This window comes from Monodelphis domestica, chromosome 7, assembly GCF_027887165.1.
Source record: "Monodelphis domestica isolate mMonDom1 chromosome 7, mMonDom1.pri, whole genome shotgun sequence".
Classification (NCBI taxonomy): Eukaryota; Metazoa; Chordata; class Mammalia; order Didelphimorphia; family Didelphidae; genus Monodelphis; species Monodelphis domestica.
This window is the reverse complement of record NC_077233.1, coordinates 52,292,466-52,313,676: the sequence shown is the minus strand read 5'-3', so window position 1 is coordinate 52,313,676 and position 21,211 is coordinate 52,292,466. Positions and strand designations below refer to the sequence as shown.

Genomic DNA, 21,211 nt, shown 5'->3' with positions numbered 1-21,211 from the left:
GATGTATCTCAATCCTATTTTTTTTTGGCCCAAAGTGGTTTCTTTGGCCAGATCTTATATTGAGTGGTAAATAAGAAATGTGGCCAGGAGTTTAGTTGCATGGTCTCTATTGCTTGGAATTCTCTTCTGGGAGTCAGGTGCCAGCAGGAGTCGTGAACTTTGGGATTCTTTATAAGAGAATTCGTCAAAATTTGGTGTGTTTTCAAGCCTCGGCTTCTAGTTGCTAAAGGTGGCAGGAAGCTGCATTTCATCTTCGAGCAACTGGGGCTCACAGGCATTTCCTTTTTCGGTGTTTTGGGTGGATGGAGTTCTGAGTGAACTACAACTGTCATTTCAGGCTATGGGGAAAAGCTGATGAGAATTTCTCAGGAGAAGGGATAAGGGGTCAATAAAGGGCAATTAGCTTGCCTCCCTCCCACTTCTGTGAATACAACTTTGGGGTGAAACCAAAGAACATATATCACTTGCCTCTTGTGCTTCTTTGGGCTTGATCACAGCCAAGGTTCTAAACTGGGGACACTTTGCTGGGGCCAAGGGGCTTAGACCAAACAGGGGTCAGCTCCCACTGGCTCAGCCTAGACCATGAGAAATTCTTTTCCCTCCTTTCCCCTCCCCAAACTCTCCCAGGTCTCAGCACAAATCAGCCCCCTCCCAGGACCCTCAGGGTTTGAAGCCCACCTTGGCCTGCTTCCTACAATTGGGAACAGGCTCTTTATGAGCCGGAAACTTAAGCAAACCCCTGCCTGTGGCACGGAGGTTCTGGCAGGGTGGTTTTTGGAGTGGAAGTTTGAGAAGGAAGGTGTGAGGTTTGGGTGGTCGGTAACCTGGCAACACAGGCTTAGCAAGGTGGCAGGGTAATCCTTCTGACTCTGTGGAAGGTGAAGGAAAAGCATGGGTCAGTTGCAGTTTATTAGTATTGGATCCTATTCCTTTTTTCACAGATGGACTAGTGTCCTCTTGAGGCCCTCTGCTTAGACATGGTAAATTGTGAGAAAGGGCAAAGGAAGTCCCATATGATAGCCCCAAGCATACTTGCTTCAGTAGGATTTACTTGGAAACATACTGTGTTGGGGCTGATTCATTCTCTTTCCCTCCAGGAGTGAGCCAATAGATGTAAAACCCACTCAGGTTTCTGAAACCCACTCTGTTGCCCTGGGGGTGATCTAATGTCGAGAAATACTGTTACCTTGGGTAAAGCACATCCTGTTTCTGGGCCTTAGTTTCCTCATCTGTAAAATGAAGGTGGTGGACTAGGTGACATGAGATTTAAGGTCTTTTCTAACAATATCCAGTAAGAGTATAAACAAACCATAATATGACTATAAATAGATAATATCTATAAATAGACCGTAACTAGAACTACTCCTTTGAATGTCTATGTCCTGGTATATTTGTCAATAATTCACCTAAGGCATCGCAACCCTCTGAGATGGGCAAAACACATTCCATTCCCATTTTACTGAGATGAGTGCATGTTCCCTGCAAAGAACCAGCAGGGATAATAACTCCTCTACTTTTATCTATACTGCTCTTTTGGTATTTATAATAATGCTATCTTATCTTTTCATATTATCTTGTGTGTTGGTGTTTGCTCTCCCTCTGGAGTGCAAGGGCTGCAAAAATACCAAAACTTATGCATCCAAGTGAGTGTTGTTCCCTTCAAAGTAGTCACTTAGGAGATTATACACTTATTCAAATGAGGCGCCATTACTCAAGACATTGTGGGAACTCCTATTTGGAAATGCATTGAGAGCCTGTGGTAGATTCTTTTGAATATCCTCAAAGGTGATAAATCTTCATCCTTTGGGGAAGGATTTTATTTCTGCAAACAACCAAGAGCCTTATGGAGCCAAGTCTGGTGAAGATGGGTGATCAAGCTAGGTAACGGCATTTTTTTTGGTCAAAAATGAGATGTGACTATAAAGTAAAGAGAATGATTTTCTTAGGTGGCTCATAACCTGGTTCAGAAAGCAATTCCCAAAGAAGAGTTCCCCAAATAATTTGAGTAATGGCAGCCTTGTTGGAATATATGCATAACCTCCCAAAGTGATTTCACTGAAGCAAGGTAGGGTGGGAGACTACCCTTTTGAATGTCTATGTCCTTTCCATGTATCATCTTATTGGATCTTCATCACAACCCTCTGAGATGGGACAAGACATTCTATTCCTATTTTACAGATGAGGAATCTGGTTCAAGGAGGCTCTGAGACTTGGCCAGGGTCTGACTGTATGTCAGTCACAGAGCCAGGTCTTATACCAGTGTCATTGGTCTCCCACCCACCATGCTCTTTACTTTCTCCTGCCTTTGTTTACAAACCAGTCTCATTACATTACAGTCACACCTTATACCCACCATAGGATTTTCCCTCATAGCACCTGCTGTGAAGACCCCCAACCTCTAATTATACTGGTCTTAGACCCCCAGGGAATGGGAGGAGGGGTCAGAGAGCAAGAAGTTAGCCAAGGGCCCAAAGCATAGATGTTGCCCTACCTAGAGACAAGGGGTTCTTTGTAAACAGCTGATGTTTGTTCCCAGAGAGAAGCTGTTTTCCCTGACTGACAATGGCATCTGATGTATTGAAGAAGTTGGTCATCTTGGGACTATGGATATCCCATTTCTGGAAGTTGGCCTGGTCAGTCCCTATGCATTGTTTGGTGTTGACTTTCTTCTTTCTCATGCTTATGGAGAGAGTTCTCTCAATGGGCCCCAACTTCTTCCTGCCTCCTTGGGCTTTCCCTAGATACTGGGAATACCCTGATGATTTGCAGGTAACAGGTGTGGAATCCTTGGCTTCCTCAGGCATGGACTCTTTAGCCTCTTCAAGCATGGACTCTTTAGCCTCTTTGGGCATGGAATCTTTAGCCTCCTTAGGCATGGATTCTATAGCCTCTTTGGGCATGGAATCTTTAGCCTCCTTAGGCATGGACTCTTTAGCCTCCTTACGCTTTGAACCCTTGGGCTCCCTATGGTGTCGATGTGTCAGTGGACGGGGGCCACCTCTTCTGGTACGGACAGTCAGAGGCTTCTTCAAAGGAGAGCCTTCAACCATTAGTCGGATACCCACATAATGGGGTACATCCACAGCTGCCTAGAGGGCAAAAAGGTTAGTGGGATAGAAAGTTCAAGCATCACGAGAATTCATCCATCTCTTTCCCTGTATCTCAGAAATAGTCACAAGGCAGCTGATTAATGAAATCTTTACCAGGGGGACTAAACTTGTGTAGTCTCATCGGGATGGCAAGTGGAAGAGAAAAAGAGGTATAGTTCCTTTAAAGGAAAGGGATTCTCTTTGTTGAATAATCTATCCAAAGGAATGAGAGTTGTGCCTTGGGACTCGGGAGTCATCAAATTGCTGGAGTGAAAGGCCAAATGGTTTAGAAACAGTTAAGATGGGGTAGTTCAGATTGATTTGATGGTCCCTGAACGTCTTGTGCTCATCAGGTCTCCGGAATATTCTCCTTATCTAGAGTGCTCTTCTCCCTCCTCTGTACCCTATAGTCACACTTTTCCCTCTCACACCCAGTTCAGGCCCTGTTTTCCTCAGTGAGGACTTTTGTGTCCAACCTGGCCAAAAGTGAAGATCTTTTCTTCCTTTGCTATTATAAAAGCCTTTGATGAAGAACTAGAATCTAGTAATATCTAGAAGGACTGGGCTGCATCAGTGCATTTTTTTTTTTGTAAGGCAAAGAAAATAGAAATAGGATGAAAAATTTTATTTCAAAGTCAATATCTGCTTGTAATTATTTGTATTTAAGTTCCTTTGCACAGATAAAAGAAAGTATAGTGAAATTAAAACAAATTTTTTAAAAAATAGTTGACGGGGCAGCTGGGTAGTTTAGTGAATTGAGAGCCAGGACTAGAGACAGGAGGTCCTAGGTTCAAATCTGGCCTCAGACACTTCCCAGCTGTGTGACCCTGGGCAAGTCACTTGACCCCCATTGCCTAGCCCTTACCACTCTTCTGCCTTGGAAACAATACACAGTATTGATTCCAAGACGGAAGGTAGGGGTTTATTTAAAAAACAAACAAACAAAAAACAGTTGACACACCTGGTCCTTCTAGTGTTAATGTTTTTGCTCATCTTTTTGCAGCCGGTGGGTAGGCCCTTTTAATGTTCTGGATGTACATGTCTCATTTCCTCAACTAACCATCAGAGGGCAGGGCAGGGGCAATCATACTTTCTATAGCCTCACCCCACACCCTCCTCTTGAGCCTAACACCATGCCTTGCACACAAGAGGTTGATTAGGGCATCAGAGGTTTGGAAAGTTCCTTTTAAAAGAAAGATGCTATTTCTTGTCCCTTTAGGAGACCCAGGGAAAGAAAGGTTCATGGCCGTAGTACCCCGAGCATCTCACCTGCTTGTAAATAAGTTCAAAAGCACCAGTGTCACAGTTTCGGTCTTGCCGACGGTCTATGACTACACGCAATGTATCGGCTAGCACTCCAGCACAGAGTCGGGTGGTGACAGCTGTGGAAGGTGCCATAGTCGGGCTGGCATTGATCTCAATCAGCCAAGGATGGAAATCTTCTCCAAACACGAAGTCAGCCCCATACAGCTCAAAGCTGCCCTTTCGGGATTGCACAGTGTCCTGAGAAGTCTGCAGTGTATGGATGACTGCAGCCTTCATGCCTGGAACCATGACATCTGCCCAAGCCTCAGGTGCCCCTGCCTCCTTCAGGTAAGTCTGGAACTTCTGGCTGCACCACATGTTGTCATGGGGCAGCAAGGGGTGGCGAATGTTAGAGTTTTCAAAGTGCTTCTGGATGGAGTTGTTGCAGAGATGCACAGAACTGGATGAAAAGGAAGAAAAGCTTCGGCCCTCTCCCTCCCTTCCCCTGCCACCTTGAGACTGGAAGGAGCAGACAACAGCCCAATTCTGACCTGTATCTGTGTCGATGCATTGCCATAATGACTAGTCCTGGGTCATCTGTCCCTCTAAGAACTCAAATTCATCTCTGGGTGGGCCCCAGGCCATTCTGATGTTTTGATGCTTTAGACCCAAGCCAGACACGCCAGTATGTCAAACCTTTTATAGTTCTCAGAACCAATGCAGGTTTGGCTCTCTAGGTGCCAGTCCAGGCCAAGCTGTTGCTTACAGACACAATCATCTTGGAAATATCCCATAAAGGGACCTGGTGTCAACCTAAACTCAAAAGATTTGTTGCAAAACTTGGGCAACTTCCTAAAAAGGATACAGTGCTAGAAAGAATAAAAGAAACCTGTGTAAGACCTCCCAATAACTGGCCATGCAAACTTGGGCAAATTACTTGACTTCAATCTCCCCTTCTGCAAAATGAGGCAATTGGACTAGTTGATCTCCAAATCTTCACCCTTCTAGTATTCTGTAGTTCTAAGTTAATAACTACATTAATCTCCAATCATTCCTAACCTGGCCTTTAGTAATAATAATTCACATTTACATTCAAGGTTTACAAAGGACTTCTTCACAACATCCTGTTGTGCAGTAGGTAATACAAGTAATACTATGCCCATTTTACAGATGAAGGCACAGGCGGAGAGATTACATGACTTGCCCACGGACACACAATTAGTAAATGTTGAAGTCGGGATAGGGACCTAGATCCCTTCCAAAACCAAGTTGTGAATTCTGTCTCTCCACTTGATTTAACCCTGGAAAAAAATTCTTTCATTGATTTCTCAGTTCTGAAATTCTTAGCCACTTTACCCTTTCCCCCTTTCCTGCTATTTCACCAAGGTGAAACCAATGGGCAAGGAGAGGCAGGAGACATTGTGAGCTACTGTCCCATGGACCTAAGTTTCCCATCACCTAGCCTTACCTGTCCAGGTTCCTCAGAGAGAAGGGCTGAGTGGAAAAGCGAATATAACTGTCTCGATAGAACCAGACAGTGAGTGGGTTCCAGTCAGTCACTAGGAACCACTGCCTCAAGTCAAACTTGGTACCAAAGATGAGTAAGGGTCGCTCAATATACTTCTGTACCACCCACTTGCCATCTTTCACAATCATGGGGTCACAATCCACCAGCTTTAACATCTCTTCCAGGTGGTCCATGCATACAATACCTGGGTAAGACAGGATATAGGAAGGAACAGAACTCGCATCCCAGAAATTCCTAACTTCTCTGAGGAGTGCTTATAAGGTAAAGAACTTTAACTTTTTTTAAACATGAGCTTTCCACCCCCAACAGAATTTACAATGTATATGTATCCTTGCCCCATTAAATTTTACTTTGGAATAAATAAAAATACAAACAAAACCCGATCTACAGAGTGATCATGTATGATAGCATATGCAGCATTTTGTACCTGTGGTTCCTCGCCTCTCAATCAAGAGGAGAGCACATTCTTTGCAATGAAACTGAGTGTAGAAGCATTTTAAGGTTTTATGTTATTTGTTTGTAGGTCCTCTTGGTTCCACTGTCTTTGCCCTGTATTAGTTCATACAAATCTCCCATGTTTCTCTGAATTCTTCATCTTTGTGATTCCTTACAGAGCAATAAGATTCCTCAACACTCACACCATACTTTGTTAGTCAGTCCCCAATGGGTGAGCATCTGCTTTGTTTTCAGTTTTTTGCCCCAAAATATGAGCCAGATTTTTTATTTTTATTGATTGGTGGGGATTTTATCACCTTACTTTCCCAATATAGCCCTTCTTCATTCAGAAAAACATCCCTTTTTAAAGGAAAAAAAGCGTTTCTCCAAAATCAATCCACAATATCAACCAAGTTTAAGACCATAAGCAATGTTCTACACACAGAGCTTCCCCTCTCTCAGAGGAGGAGGGCAACTGAGCCTAATTCTTGACTAAAACCCATCTGAGGATGCACTCCACTGTGATGAGATCCACCCACCACCTCCAGGACCATCTCATCATCGGGCAGTGGAATAAGTATGGTTGCCATTCAAAGTGATGACACGTTGAAGCCACGATGCAGTTTTGAGTGCACAGTTTCTGGCACATTTATTTGAAATTTATTCATGCCTTGTTTGCCAAAGCTGGGTTTGACCAGCAGGGCTAACTCACAGACTGGTAGTTCTCAGTGTTTGCTGATCTCTCCCTGCCCATGTTCTACTTCCCTTTCTGCCCCAACCCAATGAGCAAAGATGGCCCCACCCACAGATTTAGATTTGTAGAAACACAGGCACAACAGCTCATATTTACTGTTTGCTTTATGGAGTTCCCCAATACTTCCCTTGTAATGTGCCTTTGAGGTAGGAAATGCAAATATGATTATTCTCATTTTATGGATAAAGAACTGGATTTGCAGTTGAAGATAAGTGACTTGTTTAAGAATGTTGGAACTGGCAAGCTGCTGCATCTGGTAACAGTGCATCTGCTCCATCTTCCTTATTTTACAGAGCAGGAGACAGACCCAGAAGTGATTTGCCTCAGGTCACATAGATAGTCCTGAAAGCTCAAGAGCTGGTAGTCTGACTTGAAGTCTCCCTCTCATCTCTTCCAGTGAAAAGACGGTATGTTCTCTGAGGCTCTACAGTCTGGAGAGCTGAGGGATGGCAGGAGTGAACTGGGAACATACTAGGCACTATGACTGTTCGAAAAATAAATACAACCGCCACCTTGATAATTATTTCTTTATATGAATCAACAATTCAAGGCTGTTTCCTTCCTCATCTGCATCACTCTCTGGGCGGATGCTCAGAGGAGGCCACAGGGTCTCCCCTCACCCCCTTCTGTTTTCCCTTACCTCGACCTCTGGACTTGGCTCCAGGCTTCACAATCCAGATATTTCTGTCTCCTTCCATGTCAATTTGAGGCACTACTTCTCGGAGCTGCTGAAGGATGTCTTCACAACGCTGGATGTGAGACTCGGCTTTCTTCAGCTCAGCCCCCTCACTGTGGAGAAATGGTGAGCTGCTCAGGGTGGCACTGAAGAGCTGCACCTTGATCCATCTGTGTGCATGCCCTTGCAGGGACCTCCCATATACCTGAAAACTCCCACGCACCCTTGCTTCCTCCAACTGCATGTCACAGGTTAGTGTTAGGTATGCTTCTGCCTTCTCTGGGAAGCCCTTGTACTACCTTTTTCTTTTTAATTTATTTATTGCCAATTACATGTTATAACAAATTTCCACACAAGTTTTCCTAAATCCTATGGTCGAATTTTTCTCCCTCCCTCCCTTCCTCCCTTCCCTTCCCCTCTGGCAAGCAGTGCTGGCAAACTATTCGATCTGGGCTATACATGTATTATCATGCAAAACACATTTCCATACTGTTTCTTTTCATAAGTGAAATCTTATAAAAACAAAATCCCAAAACATAAACCCAAATAAACAATTGAAAAAGTGTTTGCTTTCATCTGCATTCAACTCCAACAGTTCTTTCTTGGGGGGTGGATAGCATTCTGTGTCCCAAGTCCCTCAAACTTGTCCTGGATTATTGTATTGCTGCTAATAACTAAGTCTATCTCACAGTTGATCATTCCACAACATTACTGTGTACAATGTTTTCCTGCTTCTGCTTATTCACTCTGCATCAGTCCATGAAGGTCTTTCCAGCTCTTTCTGAAATCCTCCAGATCATCATTCCTTTGAGCACAACAGTATTCCATCACCATCATATACCACCGTTTGTTCAGCCATTCCCCGATTGATGGGCATCCCCTCATTTTCCAATTCTTTGCCACCACAAAAAGATCAGCTATAAATATTTTTGTACAATAGGTCCTTTCCCCCTTTTTTACTTTTATCTCTCCAGGATACAGACCTAGTAGTGGTATTACTGGATCAAAGGGTAGGCACTGTTTTATAGCCCTTTGCGCAAAATTCCAAATTGTCCTCCAGAGTGGTTGGATCAGTTCACAGCTCCACCAGCAACGCATTATGTACTATTCAAAGGACACAACTCTTTCTGATCACTAAAGGGTCCGGAGAAGCAGTCCTCCAGCCATTGGTTTCCTTGCTTCCAATTTCTCCCCACTCTCATTGTGTATAGCTCTGACCTTGGCACTCCCTTTTTCTTTTGGCTATAAAGTTGTGGTGGTTCTCGCTAGCAATCAGTAAGTATTTACTATGACTCTTACAATGTTCCAGACACTGTGGATAAAAAGACAAAAATGAAATCATTTCTGAGCTCAAACAGTTCACGTTGTATCAGGAGAGACAACATGTACGTATATAGGTAGATACAAAAGGGATACAAGTTAAATTCAGAGTAATTTCAGTGGAGAGGGGCTACTAGCTTGAGGAATGGGGAAAGGTTTCTTGGAGGAGATGACAGTTGAACTGAGTCTTGAAGGCACTTTAGGAGTCTCAAGGGACAGGGGTGAAGGAGTGTATGCCAGGCCTGGCAAAGACATGGGGAGGAGAGACGTAGCGTCGAGTGTGAGGATGAAGACTAAAGCCCATTCACAAATGGTATGTCATAAGCCTGGAAACATGGGCTGAAAGCAGACTGGAAAGGCCTGGAAATGCCAGAGGAGTTTTTATTTAAAGCTAAAGGTAACAAGGAGCCGTTGGTCTTCACTGATCTGAGGGACGTGTTCACACCTAGGCTTTGGCCACTGTGCATAAATGGATGGATCACTGGGGATAAGTGACTGGAGGCAAGTACAGCATCCAGGAGACTGGTACAACAACACACCAGGGAAGAGATGGTAAAAAAGAACCTCCAGGAAAAAATACAAAGTCCTCTCTTTGGCATTTGGTAGGGTTTCAGTGTATCCTTTCAGGTAGATTGCCCTTTTTCCCGCCTCGTGTATTTTGTGCTCATGCCAAAATGATTAGCTTTCTGTTCCTTGTATGGGACGTTCTACTTCACTCCAAGTCTTGATAGATCCTGGAATACATTCTCTTCCCTCCTCTCCCTTTTCAAGTCCCAGCTCTCTTCAAGACTCTGTCAAGGGTCACTCCCTACAAGAAACCTTCCTGGATTTGGTTCTCATTCCCCCACCCCAAATCCCTGATCTCTACTTATTCTGTTCATATCTGATATTTACTTATCTATGCACATTTCTTATGCTCCCAGAAGAATATAAGTCTTTAAGGACTATCCCGATTGCTTGTATTTGTTGGCCTAAAATAAGTCTGTTCTAGAAAAAGACAAATAACTTGATGCCAAAGCCTCTACCTCTTCTCTGTTTGAGGTTAGGAGGGCTTGGGTGGTTTGTGGAAAATTGCTCTATCGGGTCATATGATCCAGGTTCAAATCCTGCCTCTGCTACTTATTTTGTGACCCTGGGCTAGTTATTACACTTTTCCAATCCCGTGTCCTCATATAAAATGCAGATGTCAAGCCTTAGAGTCACCTTTGAGCTTTCATCAGAAGTCAGTAACTGGCGGGGCACTTCCCATATCTTCTTCCCTCCTCTTTCCTCTTCCTGAGAAACTTCCCATGCACCCTTCCAGAGTGCTCTTTCTTCTACATGGCATATATGTTTGTTGGTTCACTGAGCCTGAAATTTAATTTCTACCTGTACCTTCCTATTTCCTTTTTTTGCTTATACCTTTACATTTTTTTCTTATTTATTTACCAATTATACATGATAACAAATTTCCATGTAAGTTTTCCGAAGTTATATAATCCAAATTATCTCCTTTCCTCTTTTCCCTCTCCCCTCCCAGAGCTGGCAAGCAATTTGATCTGGGTTATACATATGTTGTCATGAAAAACACATTTTCATATTGTTCATTTTTGTAAGTGAATAATAATATAAAGCCAAAACCCTAAAAAAAAAACCCAAATAAACCAATGAAAAATTGTATGCTACCCTCCCTACTTCTGAAAGGATTTCAAGCTGGCTTATGTATTTTTAAATTATCCTAAATCACTAAACATAAGATAAAAGCAAATTAAAAAAAAACTTTTACACATAGCCAGCAAATTGGAAAAGAGGGGAGAAAATGGGAAAAGGCAATGCTGGAAGAGCTGTGGAAAAACAGGCATAACAATATACTGTTGACAGCTATGAACTGCTCCAACTATTTGGGGAAACAATTTGAAATTATGCTTTAAAAATGACTATGGTATTCATACCCTTTTACCCAGAGATGCCATTGCTAGGCATACACCCCCAAGGAGGTCCAAGGTAGGGAAAAAAGTCCCATATACTCTAAAATATGTGTAGCTACATTTTTTAAGGTAGCAAAGACTTGCATGCAAAGTAGATGTCCAACTGGAGAATTGTGGTATGTGAATAGAATGAAATATATTACTGGGTGATAAGAAGAGTTGAATATGAAGAGTTCAAGAAGCATAGGGAAGCTCAGATACAGAGGGAAGTAAACAGTTCCAGGAAAATAATACAATGACAGCAATGTGAGATGCAGCATAATGATAGGACCTTGGAATCCAGAGGATCTGAGTTCAAAACCTGCCTCAGACTCTTATTAGCTGTGGGACCCTGGGCAAGTCACTTTAGCTAGGACCTCAATTTTCTCATCTGTAAAACAAGATTAGATTTGATAGCCTCTGAGATCCCTCAGCTCTACGATCCTATGTAAATGAAAAGAACAACAAAAAGAAACTGCTGTATAATTACATTGATCAGGCTTGGCCTCAGAAAAAGGAAAACATAAGTTCCTCCTTTCTTTGTGATGTCAGGCAAGCTACTGTATCCTTCCTCTATTTTATGGTCTGACCAAACTGGCTGCCTTTCTGTTCTTTACACTCAGCATCTATCTCTGTCTCTGTGCTACCCTTCAAACTTAGAATGTACCTCTGTCTCATAAGGTCCCTCAATTCCTTCATAACTCAACTGAAGCACTATCTTTTCTATTGAGCCTTTCCTGATTCCCTCAACAGCTAGTATCCTCCTTCCCTTGCTTGTATTTGTTTAAACCCTTACTTTCAATCTTAGAATTAATACTAAGTACGGGTTCTAAGGCAGAAGAATTTTAAGTACTAGTCAACTGAGGTTAAATGACTTGCCCAGGGTCACAGAGCTAGGACATGTCCATCTATATTTGAACCCAGGACTTCCCTGACTCAAAGCTTGATTCTCTATTCACTGTGCTATCTAGCTGCTTCTCTACCTAGCTTATATTTTACCATCATATTTTTATTTTATGTAGTTTTTCTCTATATATATACATCTACATGTGCACAGAATAGATATTTAATTAATGCTTGTTATCTGATTGAATAGTGTGCATACTGTCTGATTCCATTGATATATTAGTTATTTTGTTGAATTGAGTTTTCCCCCTAGTTTGTTTAAATTTCTTTATTACAAATAATGGCTCACACCAAATAGGGGGAGGGGAGACATCTAGCCAGAAGTGACGGTGAAGACCAAAGATATCAATATTTTTTTTAAGTTTGAGGATGGGGCAGCTGGATAGCACAGTAGGTAGAGTGCCCTTACCACTCTTCTGCCTTAACATTGATACTTAGAGATTTAACACCCATTCTAAGACTATAAGGATAAAAAAGGGAATTGACTATTTGAAACCTAATCTTTGGATGATGGAAAAGCACAAGGAGATATTTTGAGGAACCCACAATCAGTGAATGACAACACTTGTGCCAGATATCTGGTTCTCCACATGTATTCTCTGTGGCTTAGGCAAAAATAGTACCATGTTGGCTCACATAAAAATGTTCATTTGCTGGTCCAAGCAAGCATACAAACTGAGGCTTTATCAATTGTCTGCACTGGTTCAGTATTTTATTCGTTCATTCAAAAACTCCAGTGCCTCCACTCTAGTTCAAAGCACAATCACCAATTGTCTGTAATCTCCCAACAAGTCTATCTGCTTCTAGGTTCTTTCCCAGAAATCCATCCTGTACAATGCCAATGGATTAAGCTTCCTAAAGCAGAACTTTGATGATGTCAGTCTATACTAAAAACAAACAACAACTAACCCTTAAATAGTATCCTATTGCCTACAAAATAAAATTACAATTCTTCATTTGGGCATTCAAGACCTGCTACAAAATGAAGCAAAATCAGTCTTGTTGTCCACAGTACCACTGTATCAACTCTTGCCAGAATGGCTTTTTCTGTCTTACTTATTTCCTACCTTTGCCCTTTGGATCATGGTCCCCAAAAGCCTTTCCTTCTTGTATCTTTCCCCATCCAAATTCTATACTTTCAAAGTTTAGCTCACTTATTCCACAAAAGCTTCTCTGTCCATGTTAGCCCACAGGATTCTCCCTCTCTCCCTTATACCCATTCCACAGGATTTGTCATCTCTGCACTCATTTGACAACCATTTACTACTGAGCCCTTGTTAGCTGTTTTTTATTCTCTTTATCTGTCTCATCTCTTCTTCTCCATACTAGTAGGGGTAGGTTTTTTGAGGGAAGGGTTAATGGAATTATGTCTTTTCCATACTCCTTGGTGCCTGGTATATATATATCGTTAATTGTTCAAACTTGGCACTTAATTAATCCCAAAGAGATATTCCACGCGGTTCCTGAGAAATAGTCTGAGAAGACTTCATTAGAGATCTGGGACTTCAGGTAGGCTTTGAAGAATACATAGTATTTAACAGAGTTGGTGGAAGAATGACATTCGAGACAAAAGGAATGGCACAAGCATGACCAAGTGAGATTTTTGCATTATATTCATGTATATAAGACTAGGTGAAGCAATATGGCATATTGGATAGAAAACTGGCTTTGAAGCCACACAGTCAAGCTTGGTCAAGACCCTCTAACACATACTAGCTGTGTGACTCTGGGCAAGTTCCCAAACCACTCAGGGGACTAGACAGAAAAGACACCAACCGATATCAATAGAAGGAATCTCCTAAGCTAGTGAAATCCAGTCTAGGTCTTACCCCTCTCCTTATTTTGAAGCTGCGTACTTCCTCCCTCTTAGGTAGGGCAGATTCTACGTCCCCTTTCATCCCTGTATGTAACCCTGGTGCCTTACAGAGAGTAGGTACTTAATATTTCCCGAGTGATCATGCTCCCTTTACGGTAGTGAGAGGATCCATCTAGGGGAATTTTTATGTAGGGGAGTAGTAGAAGATATGATTGCAAAAGCAGAAGAGGGCCAGATTGTGGGGGGTCCTAAATGATGAGTCAAAGGGGTCTGGACTTGATTCTGCAGACCAGTGAGAGCTACTAGAGGCTCCTGAGCATTAGAGAGGCATGATGAAAAGGATTAACAGTAATTAGCCTGGGGTGGTCATGTGCAGGATAAATTAGACTGAAGTGGAGCAAGAATCTCTATATTCAGGAAGCAAGAGATAGATGGATGGTCTGAGACACTAAAGAGAGAACAAGGTTTTCGACAGCTGCCCCGTGGCAGGGCCCCAACCAACTGCTCACAGTTTCAGCTTTTGGATGTTGTTTTTGTGACCTCTGTAGGACTACACTAGTAGGTCTCAGTGTCCTGGGGAAAAGGGAAGGTGAGTATAGCTGGCGAGTCAGGGACAGCTCCAGGCTGAATCTGGGGCAGAGGTAGCCTATCTCCCCTCATGGTGTGATTTCTGTCTGGATTCTGGTAATTACAGGGACACAAACTACTTGTACTCCTGGCCATCTCCCTTTGAAGATACAAATACGTGGATGCAAAAAGGGGGAAATGCCCTGGAATCTCAAACCACCTCTTTTCTGCTTGGTATCTGCATTGTCCCATACATAGTTCTCTCTGCAAGCAATAAGATATTGGAGAATTTGGATATAATATGACGTCTCTGGTGCTTTTTAAAATAGTAGCCTTGATGCAGGCCTAGAATGGATGAACCCCCTACCCCTAGCTCCCCACTTCCAAGGTCTTTGGATCTACCTGTGCTCATGTCCCAACACCCCATTTTATGGGCACAAGAACAAACACTTACTGGACCACTTGGTAGTAGCGCTGGAGAAAAAAAGTCCAATCAGCATGGGTGGAGTACCCTTGGGGCTCCATGGTCTTGTCAATATCCTCATGGGCCAAACTGCTGAGGTGGTCCTCACAGGCCTGGAGAGCATCTTCGATCAGCTCCGATGACACTTGCTTGATTTCTTTTTTGCGAAGTCTGTTCCCTGAGGAGCCTGGGGGCGGGGTGGGGGTGGGGGTGGGGGGTTGATTATGGAGGATAAGGAAGGACATCACAGAAGGAAAATCTTGTCTCCTGGATCCACCTTCCACCCTGTGTACCCATGCCAGAGAAGAAAGTTTGGGAATCCTCCCACATGGAAGGAAAAGTGGAGGTACCAGAAAGGCTTTCTTGGAGCCTCGTTGGTCCCTATGCCCCCTGATCTCAAAACTGTTTCTTTTCTTGAGTCCCTGGATAGCAAGACCCCTTGAATTTCATGTCTGTGGACCCAGAGAGGAAAAGTGCAAGTCTTTGGAGTAGAGGTCTTGTGACGTGTCCCCCTCCTCACAAAGTTTGCTATGTTATTCTATGTGCCTGAGCACATAGGTACAAAGGATTCTAGATCACCTGAAGAAGCTTGCTTATGTTCTTTCTTTTCAATGCAGGTGCATCCTGACTTCCCAGTGAGAAGACAAAAAGCACGTCGTCTTTCTGCTGAGTCTGTAATCTTAGCAGGCTTGACACATGGATGGGCCCACAGAGGGTGCTGACTCAGTGGTGGGGGACTAAATAAATGATGACTGGAGGAATGAATGAATGGATGGATGGATGGATGGATGGATGGATGGATGGATGGATGGCCCATGATACTTACTTCGGAGAATCTTTTCCAACAAAGCTGGGGATGATCTCCTCTGCTTATTTTCTTCTGAATAGGGGACCCATGACTTTACCACCAGCTTGAGAACGTTGCGTGCAGCTGTCAGCCAGAAGTCCTCTGCTCCCAGGATGTGATTGGGAGTGAAGAGTGGGGGGGGGGATACCCTCCTTAGCACCAGCCCATGGAAGGAGGAGTGGGGAACAGGACAGAAGGAAGCAACCACTATTCCCAAAGCAAACTCAATGTTCCCAGAATTTGGTCTATTTATAGAGTCTGTTCTGGGCTTGGTACAACTTTTGGACTTGGAACTTAGTCTAGACTTGGAACCCAGGATAAATTAAGAACTCAACCTAGGACTAGCATCTAGTATGGCTCAAAGCCTAAATATAGACTCAATCCCTATTGTAGATCTGGAACCCAACCCAAAACCTATCCTCCTAGTGTGGATTTGTAGCCTAGATTAAATATAATATCAGATGTAAATCTTGAACCCACTTAGTGTGGATCTAGTACCTAATGTGAATTTAGAGCCCAATTTAAACCCGAAAGTCAATGTAGTCTTGCTCAGTATAAGTCTAGAATTCAACCTAATCCTGATATTTTGTGTGGATCTAAAACCCAATCTAGACTTGGTTATCTCAGTGTGGATCCAAGACCTAGCCAAAACTGGAACCTAGTATAGATCTAGAACACAGCCTCGATTCGACAGCCAATTCCTGCTTAGTACCTGATCTAAACCCAGTGTCTGTACTAGACTTTCTTAATGTATATGGGCTGATTCAGCTAATTCAGCATTGTAAGAATCTTGGGGAAGGTATAATCAGGGAAGGAACAAGATCTAAGAGATACGGGTCATGGAAGGAAGCCTGGCAGGGTAAGGGTCATCCAGACTGTAACCAGACAAAGCAGAAAACGCTCCATCCTGAAACAGGGGTGACTCCCTAGTCTGAAGGGGTAAGGAGAAAGAGTTGGTGAAGAAGGCATCTTCCTACCCATGAAGGCCTGTTTCTCATCCTCAGCTCCTAGGCGGTAGCATCGTGGGAAGAAGGAGTCTGCATTGGCCTCATCAAACCAGGGTAGGTTCCGAAGATTAAGGCACAGGCCAACCTAGGAAGTCATCCCAGGAAAGGAGCAGGGTGGAACTTCCCCTGAGTTTGCCAACTTGACTTAGGGGGGTCAACCATACTTTCCGCATATTTCCAAACAAGATAGGAACCAACAGCAAGCTAAGTATTTTAAGATAGACCAAGCGATTGGCAGCACCCTGGGGATATATCTAGATTGCTCTGAAGAGGCATTCTTGTCCATAGAACGCCATTAAAATAATAATGATCAATCTTTCCTGCCCCAAAATGTGCTCATTCCCACCCCCCATGTCCTTGTTTAGGCTATTCCCCATACCTAGCATGCCACCATCCAAATTCTGACTATCCTTCAAGGGCCAGTTCAAACCCTGCTTTCTTTCTGTACTTCTTTGAATTCTGCCAATGAGATAATGGTCTATGCCACACAGTTTAGAACTGAATCATCCTTTGTCTTGTCTTGATAATTGCTATCTGTGTCCATATTCTTTTCTCCTCATTTAGATGGTAAGCTTCTGTTTTTAAAACTCTTAGAATCAATACTGTGTATTGGTCTCAAGGCAGAAGAGTGGTAAGGGCTGGACAATAGGGGTTAAGTTCCTTGCCTGGGGTAACCCAGATAGAAAGTGTCTGAGGCCAAATTTGAACCCAGGACCTCTAAACTCCAGGCCTGACTATCTGATGAGCCACCTAGCTGCCCCTATATGGTAAGCTTCTTAAGAATAGGGAATATATCTCATACCTTTTCATAAGTGACTAGAGCAGGGCTAAGAATATGGTACGTGCAAGAATCACACTTTTTGATTGACTGATTGGCAGGGAGAGGTATGTTTCCCTTTCCTACATGCAATCAGAGTGGAGGGAAAGGGGGTTTGGATTAGGGGTGCTGAATAAATCTGACATGGCATGGTGCCCACCCCCCTCCTCTTATCTAAGGGATCCCACCTTGGTGGTAAAGGAGCCCGCCCGAGCATAGTGATTTATCATTTGCTCTTTGCAGAGAAAGCGGCAGTCGATCACATCCCTCCGGGTGGTCCAGATGAAATAGGGCACTTCATTTCGAACCATTCGGGACTAAGACACAAGGGAGAGGGCAGTAAATAGAAAGGTGAACAAGGTCATCTGTCTGTCCCTCTATGGGCCCTCAGTTGAGCAGCCTACCTTCTTATCAGTTCCTTAAAATATCCTGGAAGGGTACCCTGGGAGAATTGACCCTCTGTCCCCTGAATTGAAGGGAAAGAGGGACCCTCTCCCCATTACCATAAGGTCATGAGTGCCATCTAAATCTTCAAGATCTGTCTGTTGATCGTCATCATCATCATCTTCATCCTCTGGGGGACAAAAAATCCCAAATAGATGAGGCTCTTGCCCTGTTCCTTCTAAACCCTCCTTTCAGAGCTTCCATTGGTATAACAAAAATTACAGTGGAACTCTTTGGACAAGTTATATGGGGGTAGCCTGTGACATTAGGTGAGGGGCTCTGTTGGTTTATACTTATAAGAAAATCCTTAACCCATGATTCCATCTCCACTGCAAAGCTAGCAGGACTGCCCATTCCATAAAATCCCTCACTCCCAAACTGTTCTGTGACTTCTTTTCCATTCTTCAGGGTTACTTGAGATGTTCATTTTAACCTTTTACCCACAGAAACAAGCCAGGGGACAAGAGAGGAGTAGCCCTGCTAGTTCACTTTCTCATCTCTGCCCTCCCACCCCAGCTCTACCCTTGGACTCACACTCTTTTCAGGACTGGCTTGAAGCCCTCCAAATCTTGGTAATTCAGCTGCTGAGGTGAGGAGAGAAAGAATGTGAGCAGTCATGTTTACCTTCTTCACAGTCCTCAGGGACTTCATGATCTCCAGATCCAAGATTGTCCAGTTCCCTAGGAGGAGGTAATGTTGGCCCTATTGTTAAATGGGGAATCTTCTTCTCCACCCAGCCCCGGCGGCGCAGGATCCCTCGGATCACGGGGTAGCGGCCCTGGATCATGAAGACTTTCTTCTGCTGTGGGGTGAGAGAAGGCAAGGGAAGAGGCTGAGGAAGTGGCTAAAATGTCAATCTTCCCAGAGGCCTTCTTCCACCTCGGTTGATTCCCCCTGACTCTGACAGGTCTCCCTGTTCCCCTTCCTTTCCCACCTCTGACCTTGATGGCTCTCTGCACCAGGATCTTGGCATTCTTAAGCCGGTCAATGTTGAGTGGGGCCCCAGGGAACCCTCTCCAGACAGACATCGTAGCTTGGGGGCCTACAGTGAGACAGCCAGACAGATCCTGGAAGCTCTTCTGCCAGGTTTTCCTCCCAAATCCTACTCCATACAGTCTAACCCACCCCTATTCCTATCCTCTATCCTCCCATTCATAACCTGTCTCTCTTTCCCCGATGTTCTGCCTGCCTTTTTTTCCCTATCTCATCTTTAATTTCTTCCATCTCTTATTCCCCATCCTTCAGTCTTCTGTCCTATTTCCATCTTCTCTCCCTGATCCCTGTCCCTGTAGTTTGCTCCTGTGTCTCCTGGAGCCTTTTCTCCATTCACATCCATACAGGTCTCTCCTTAATTCTTTTCTCTAACAAAGCACATCCCTCATACCCCTTACCAAAATCCCATTCTCCATTTACACACTTCCTATTTGATTCCCTCCATCCTCAACAACTAACCATCTCTTAATTCCCTGAATCCCCTAGTTCTCCTCTATCTCCTTCCCTCCAGCCAGTTCCCCATTTATACTTTCTGATTCTTTCCTGGTAGTCCCCCGTTTCCCCTCCATACAACTGGTTTTCTCCCTCCAATCCCCTTCTCCCCAATCAGTCCATCTCTTTCCTGACCCCCTCCACTCATTCCTTACCTCCATTTTCTTCCCTTCACTAAGCCTACTGTCCCCATACATACAAATAATTGCTCCTATCCCTCTAGATCTTTTCTCTCCAGTCCCTGAGCCCACCCATCTTCCTCTTGGTCTGCCTCCTCCTTTCCCCGCTTTAGAATAGCTTTTCTGCATCCCCAGCTACTGCCCCATCTGGTACACCACCTGATTCCTCCCCATTCCCATCCATTTAGCTGGAGCCCTCCTCCATCTCTTTGTCTCCCATTTATCCTTTCATCTATCTCCTGTCCTTTTCCTTGCATCCCTTTCTTATCCACATAAGTGGTTCCCTCTCTCCACCTCCCCGCACCCTTGCATACACTTCCCACCCCACCCCTTTCTTTGACAGGTGGAATGGGCGGGATGGAGAGGGGAAGGGGGAAAGGGGAAAGCGGGGAGAGAGGGGACTGGAGGCCAGTGTAGACTGAAAGGGGCCCAGGTCGGACTTCACCTTCGAGCCGCGGACGCCGCGGGCTCTGTGAGAGATTCAGGGGCTCAAAGCTGTTCTCAGGGTGTGGCTGAGGGATAACCTTGGCCTTGCCATCACCGTCCGCGGACGCGGGAAGGAGATGGTACAGGTGCCCGCAGGCTAAGTGGTCCACTGGGCGGAGAGGCGGCGGGGGGGACTCACCCTGGGCGTCCGGGCGCGACCGCGCTCCCGCAGTCCTGGCGCCTGCGGCCCCGTTAGAGAAGACTTCGGGGGAGGCTGCGAGGACTCTTGGAGAAGCGACGGTGGCTCCGCGCCCCGAAGCCCCAGACCCCAAGGCAGCTCGGGACCCCGCTTGGTTCTGCGGCAACCCAGCGCTTGGGGACCCCGGGGTCTGTTGACTCAGGTTCCCAGGGCCCCATTGCGTCGACGTGGTCCGAGGCCAATGTAGGGTCTGGAGGCGGGATGAGACGGGCCCCGGCTGCCGGTTTCGTCCCCAGAAGGTGTTAGGGCGACACAACCTAGACTGGCCCAGCCGCGGCTCGAGCGTGCCTGGGCGCTCAGGCTTTCCGGGGATCAAATCTGGCTTGGTCCAGACTTGCTCTTTGCACAGCTGCTCGCAGCTGTAGGCGGCCTGCTTTCGCTCTGTACACCAGGGAGGGTCCCTCTTGTACGCCGCCCCGAGCTCCCCGCCCCCCAGCAGAAGAGCAGCCCCAAGGCCCTGCATAGAACCGGAGGAATATTCCCTCACAGCCCCTCACACGCAGGATCCTCCACGTGAGGTGTGAGGCCGGGGAGGGTCCATCCGCCGGCTCAAGCCCCGGTAGCTGCGGTCCCAGGCCTGATCCCGCCCTCTGTTTAGCGTTGTCATGGAAACCACCCCCCGGGGCACAATAAAGGAGGGGGGAGGGGAGTGTCACTTGGGTGGGGAAAGGTTCGCATTCCTGCGGCGCCCCCGGAGACTTGCTTTGCCCCTTCGGGGCCCCTCCCACCCCTAGCCTCGCTCCTAGTGGTCCTTTTCCCTCTAGAGTCTGCTGGTTGCCAGGAGCAACCTCCTCCCGAAATGCACGAGAGAGAAAGTAGTGTCGGAAGGGAAAGTTAATTAGGTGAGAATTCTCCAACTTAGAACCCAGAAGGGTGGAAGCAGATGAAGCTCCAAACACAGTTGTGGGTTGTTTCATCCAAGGTGGTCACAGGGCAAAGAAAGCTTCCAAAGTTGGGCTCATCCAACCTCCTCTTTGAGCTGGGAATGGTGGTGGTGGGGTT

General features: G+C 45.1%; 1 protein-coding gene across 16 annotated transcripts; it reads right to left on the bottom strand.

Moving 5' to 3' along the window:
- Positions 1-2: 2 nt before the first annotated feature.
- TTLL3 (tubulin tyrosine ligase like 3) lies at positions 3-21,173 on the bottom strand. 16 transcript variants are annotated; one of them, XR_008913422.1, is made up of 15 exons: positions 19,970-21,173; positions 18,802-18,902; positions 18,485-18,662; positions 17,920-17,990; positions 17,605-17,733; positions 16,570-16,684; positions 15,572-15,694; positions 14,737-14,932; positions 7,692-7,840; positions 5,803-6,046; positions 4,359-4,794; positions 2,492-3,089; positions 1,187-1,229; positions 744-869; positions 201-338 (listed from the first exon to the last, which is right to left on the bottom strand). XR_008913422.1 is itself a non-coding variant. In XM_056804602.1 (15 exons), exons 1-14 carry the CDS (start codon positions 20,670-20,672, stop codon positions 839-841), a joined length of 3,117 nt encoding a protein of 1,038 aa, XP_056660580.1. In that variant the 5' UTR covers positions 20,673-21,173; the 3' UTR covers positions 212-338; positions 825-838. The 16 variants fall into 16 exon arrangements, 15 of the variants coding, with proteins under 15 accessions (XP_007500255.1, XP_007500251.1, XP_007500252.1 ...); XM_056804602.1 differs by having other exon boundaries at positions 212-338; positions 825-869; XM_007500193.3 differs by having other exon boundaries at positions 3-869.
- Positions 21,174-21,211: the final 38 nt, after the last annotated feature.